The following is a 5,384-nucleotide window of genomic DNA, read 5'->3' as shown; positions in this document are numbered from 1 at the left end:
ACGTCCATTAATCACTTACGCGTGCCCTATTTGGGGTAATTGCGCACAAACTCATCTCGAAAAACTGCAGATATTTCAAAACAAAGTTTTAAGAACGATAACAAACGCTCCATGGTTCGTAAGAAACTCAAATATACACAAAGACCTCAAAATTTCCACTATTCAAGACCATATCAAGCTCACGGCTGTGAGCTTCTTCGAATCCATCCATAAGTCAACAGGCTCAATGCACTACCGCATCAACATCAGACCACCTCCACAGCGCCGTCTCAAACGAGGCCGCCCGCATGACCTAATTCCTCAAGACACTATCTAACTTAATTCTCTAACTACTGTTATCATCTAACGTAAAATTGTAACTTATTTATTTATCGCACTTAACACGCCAAAATGTATTTTATCTTTCATCTCTAGGTATAGATAGCGAAAGCTAGGAGTACCTTATTGTAAAAAATAAAAAAAAAATAAATTGTCAAAGAAATATTCTGGTTTGGACGATTAAATTCAAAGTGTAAGCTGTCATTTAAAAAAATAAACAACTGAAAAAATATGATTTTTTTTATAAATGTTATTTTGTTATGATGCCAAATTATGTAAAACATTAATAATTCCAAAAACTTTTTTTTGAGGAAATATTGCTATGTATACCTAATTTAAAATTATAATTTATAATATTTAGGCCATACATGGTGGTTTCAGTTGGAAATATTAAAATGTATCGGACTTAGATCAAAAATTTGTATTTTTTAAAAAAAACTCGCATTAATTTACATTACGCATAAGATTACTTTTTTCACTAGAAATATTTTTATTTAAATTAATACAAATCATGCTACTATCTAAAATACAAAAGTCACAGCCGTGCAGCTGATTATTATTAAATAAATAAAATCAAAAGTAAACTCGATATATTTGTTATTGTTTATTGTTCAATAATCATAGCTGGTATACGCGCTTACATTATTTTTTTATTTTGGTAATTTTTTTGTAAAAGGCGGGTTTACAATTTTTAATATTCACCTATATTTAAAATGTGTACACAAGCATTATTAAAATACAGGGTATAATCGGTAATGTATTAATATTGGTATGTTAGAATGTAAATTAATAATAATTAGTAAAATATATTATAAAAACATGAGATAAATTATAGTAAATAAACTTTGAACATAATATAATATATATTTTTCACAACATAGCAGGTACATAATAGGTAAACAGGTGAAATATCTTACGGTATATGCAAGGTTAATTTAGGTAAGTAGGTAGTAAGTAATAGGTATAGTATGATTGTAATGTGATGACGACTTCTGACGACGATAATATTGTTGACATAGTTTTGATCATATGTCTGGTAAATGGTCAAAATGTTTTTGCGCCACTTTTAAAGGACGAGTCAAGTCAGGGCTTTGATTGTTGCTCGGTATCTGTGGAAACAGCGTTGATGCTATATTCACGTAATGTCCATTCTGTGAAAAATCAACGCAAACTGATTACCAATTATTGACAAAGCTAATAGGCAGGCAATAGGTAAAAATTATAATTACCCACTTTTTATCTGAAGTACGTTTTTGTTTTTATTTTCAGTTTTAAATGCCATTTTAAAAATCTATTATTATTATATATTAAAAGAAAAGAAGAATGGCAAGAAGGAACTTGTTAAATTACATGATTAACGAAAATCTCCTGGGAAGATTTAAAACATATCAAAGAGAAGCTTAGCAGCATATTGAGGAGGGAAAAGAGAACATACATCCGAGACATAATGGACAACGCAGAACTTGCCTATAGAGCACATAAAACAAGGGACATGTACAAGTGAATAAACCACCATTTCGGAGGATATAAATAGAGACAAAGATTCTTAAAGAAAGACGACGGAACCTTAATAACTTCAAGTGAGGAAATAGCTAACCGATGAGGTGAATAATTTAACGAATTACTAAGCTGTGAAGTCTTCAGTTTTGAATCATAACCTTGGAACAACCAAACGTGCTCAGAACCAACAATAAAAGAGATAAAAATGCAAAAAAAATTATTAAAGTACCATAAATCTGCGGGAGAGGATGAAATACAAGCTGAGCTACTAAAAAATGGAGCAAAGGAAATACTGATAAGAATATGGAAATTAGTAGGTATGTCAAATTTAGATGCCGGAAAAAAATACCGGAGGATTGAAAACAGTTTTGATTTTTCCTATCTATAAAAAGTGTAGGAGACAAGATTGCAACAATTACTGATGGATAGCACTCCTAAATGTGACGTATAAAATGTTCTCAAATTGTGTCCTGTCAAGACTAAACGGAAAGTCAGAAGAGATTATCGGAGACTACCAAGGGGGTTTTAGACCTGGGAGATACACAACGGATCAAATATTTAATCTTCGACAAATATTTTAAAAGACAGGATTACCGGTATACAGGAATACCGATAAATATACAGAAGTATACCGACAATTGGTTCAATAGTTTTGAGTGTAGATAATGAAACAGACCAACAATTATATATGTATATATTATAATATATTAATATGTAACTTAAAGTAACTTATAGTATACTGTATGGTCTATAGAGAGTAAAGTGACTTCGGGGTATTGAACGGGAGGTCGGTACTTCAGTATTTCGATAAACCGTTAAAGCGGTGTTTGAGAAATCACTGGTTTACCGGGTATACCGGTATTACGGTATACCTTTTGAGCAGTATTTAAGAAATTAACGGTTAGCTCCGCAAGCTCTGTATGCGCTAGAAAATTGGTCAAAATACTTGCTTTCGTTTCTTACTCCATAGTTCTGACACGATAACACGTTAATACGTTATTGAAAAACAAGATAAAAAACCAAAAATAATATACAAATTATCCATATAATATGTGGATAATACAAATCAATTTTTATTCACTGTAAATATTTTGAACAGACGCTCCATTTACACATCAGTTATATTTATGATTATAATTGTACAAGTCCATTAGGTCCGAAGGGTCTGGCACCTACTAATTTTTTAGTGTAATTTGACTTCGAAATTTTGAATTCAAGGTGCTAGGTTGACGTCAGCCTAGCATTCAAAAAATTAAACACAATTTGGGGGTTAATACTTAGATTACAAATTTAGATTTTATGGTTGCAAATAATTACAATTTTGTTAGTAATTTTTTAGTATGGTTTGATTTCAAAATTAAAATTTCGGGGTGCCAGGCTGACTGACCTTAATTGAATAATAAATGATTTTCTAGTGGTAGTGGTACGGGGTAACTACGGGTAACCCAGAGGCCAGAATTTAAAAAGAAAAAATACAATTTAAAACAGAATAAAACAATAATAATTATTGCCCACCATTCACCGTAAACTTAAAAGTTAATATTTTTTCACGTAGGTATACGCATTTTTTTATAAATACTGGTATGGTATACTCCAGTATGCGCTTCAATACCTACACTACTGGCAATAATGTTATAGTAATGCGATACTTATATATTGTAGGGGGGGTTTGAGCTACAAGTAGTTGGCCCGTATCTATTTAATATCATCAGGTGGGTATTATAAATATTATTATAAAAGTAATATAAAGTTTACGAACGAGAACCACTATTCACTACTATACTGTATAGTATATAACCGTTTCATCTCATTTTTTTTCATAATATAAATATGAATACATTTGTGATCATAATATACTTACCTTTGATTTTTCTCGAAATGTTTTAAGTTTTTCAAACTCGTATAAATCTCCTTCCGGGTACTTGAACGAGAAATTATCGAAAAAAGGGTGTCGTAAGAGTTGATCACATGTCCATCGTCTTAATGGGTCTTTTTCTAGGCACATCTAATTAAAAAACAACATAAAGGTAAATTGATGTTATGACACTGTTAATTAACTATAAAATTTTGTACAAAATATATGATAAATTACATACTATTTGATATTTTTACAACGTTCGACAATTTATGTTAATGCAAGACGTGACAATGGGTAAAGTGATAATAGTTATAAAGCTATGGTCCTTATGAATAACAAAATGTGTTCATAAATATTTAATATTGGCATAATTTAAATGGGTTTAATTTAATAAGCTAGGTAGGTACCTAAAAAAATAATTTATTTTTTATCACAATTCGTTATATACCTCGGTTAGCTAAAATGTTGATGCAGGGAGGGTGTTACGAATTGCAAGTCCGGGGAAAATTATAAATGCAAGGTCCTTTTTTCGTATAATTGTGGGTTGTGGTCCATTTTTTTACTTGTTACTTTAAATTCTTGTCCAATCTCATCTTGATTTATTTCGTGGTAAAACTTATTCTACATACCTACTTTACTTTCTCTATTATTTTATGTATTATAAGAATTGATATCTTTAAATATTCATAAACATAGGTACAAGTATACAACCAGTGGCGTAGCCAGGATTATAAAATGGAGGGGGTATTAAGTATAAATTAAGCCAAGATTTATACCGTTTTCGTATATAAATAAATTTAGAGTTCGGGACTTGTTTCCCTGGGTGGATTAATTTAAAATTGGACCTGATAGGTCTAACCTGAAGAGTTGCTCAAACAGGGATTTTGAGATGTACCTACGATGTACATTTTTGTTTATAAATGTTTGCTATTGGAGAAATAGGAGAAATAATTTGTAGAAATTATTAATTAATATATTTTTTTTGTGTATAAATTGTTTACATTGGTTACCGTCAATCGAGGTGACTTGGAACTACGAGGTGAGATGTAACAATTTGGTTTTTGTTTAAACATTTCAAGATAATATCTATGAGGGTATTTAATAAAATTTCATTTTACCTCCATTAAAAATATGTTTTTCATATTTATGACCATAAATGTTATCTTCAACCACGCAATTGGTCTAATCATTACCTCCGAAAAAATAGCCAAATATTTTTCATGATCACAGCGAATTTATCATTGCTTTCAAAAGTGCTTTAGATTTTAATGATAGATGTCGAGTTTAGGGGTTTGTATATTTTATATACATTAAAGGATACTTCAAAAGAAAAATATTGTAATTAGAAGTCTAAAAACATTTTTTCCTAATTGTATACCTTTAGTTTTATTTTTCAAAAAAATCTAAGGGTGACTTGTAACATCATAAAAACGCATACAATGCATAAAATGCAGTTTGGCTTCTAAGTGATTTTTGAAATTTTTTTTTCTAAATGTGCGTTTTTGCATACTTAATTTGATGGTATTCTAAAAAAAAAGTCCCTTTTACTTCATTTGGTAATTATAGTAAAAAACTTCAATTATTTATTTTTTTAGTAACATTAAAAGTAAGTAAGAAGGTAAATTCTGATTTCACTAAAATTTCGAGCATGTAAACATTTATAAATATTTTGTTACAGTCAACTCTAATGTTCTTGAATTGAATGTTA

At 29.9% G+C, this 5,384-nt stretch overlaps 1 protein-coding gene across 2 annotated transcripts in view; it reads right to left on the bottom strand.

The window, feature by feature from the left end:
- Positions 1 to 1,119: 1,119 nt before the first annotated feature.
- Positions 1,120 to 5,384, bottom strand: part of LOC100164168 (cyclin-dependent kinase-like 4) — a 19,519-nt gene continuing 15,254 nt past the window's right edge. For both annotated transcript variants that reach the window (XM_001949164.5, XM_029487559.1), the window contains exon 8: positions 1,120 to 1,469. In XM_001949164.5, the coding sequence (XP_001949199.2) occupies positions 1,344 to 1,469 (126 nt within the window). In that variant the 3' untranslated portion in view covers positions 1,120 to 1,343. The remainder of the gene's footprint in view (positions 1,470 to 5,384) is intronic.

Source organism: Acyrthosiphon pisum, chromosome X, assembly GCF_005508785.2.
Source record: "Acyrthosiphon pisum isolate AL4f chromosome X, pea_aphid_22Mar2018_4r6ur, whole genome shotgun sequence".
NCBI classification, from domain to species: Eukaryota; Metazoa; Arthropoda; class Insecta; order Hemiptera; family Aphididae; genus Acyrthosiphon; species Acyrthosiphon pisum.
The sequence above is the reverse complement of the archived record's forward strand: the minus strand, read 5'-3'. Positions and strand labels throughout refer to the sequence as shown.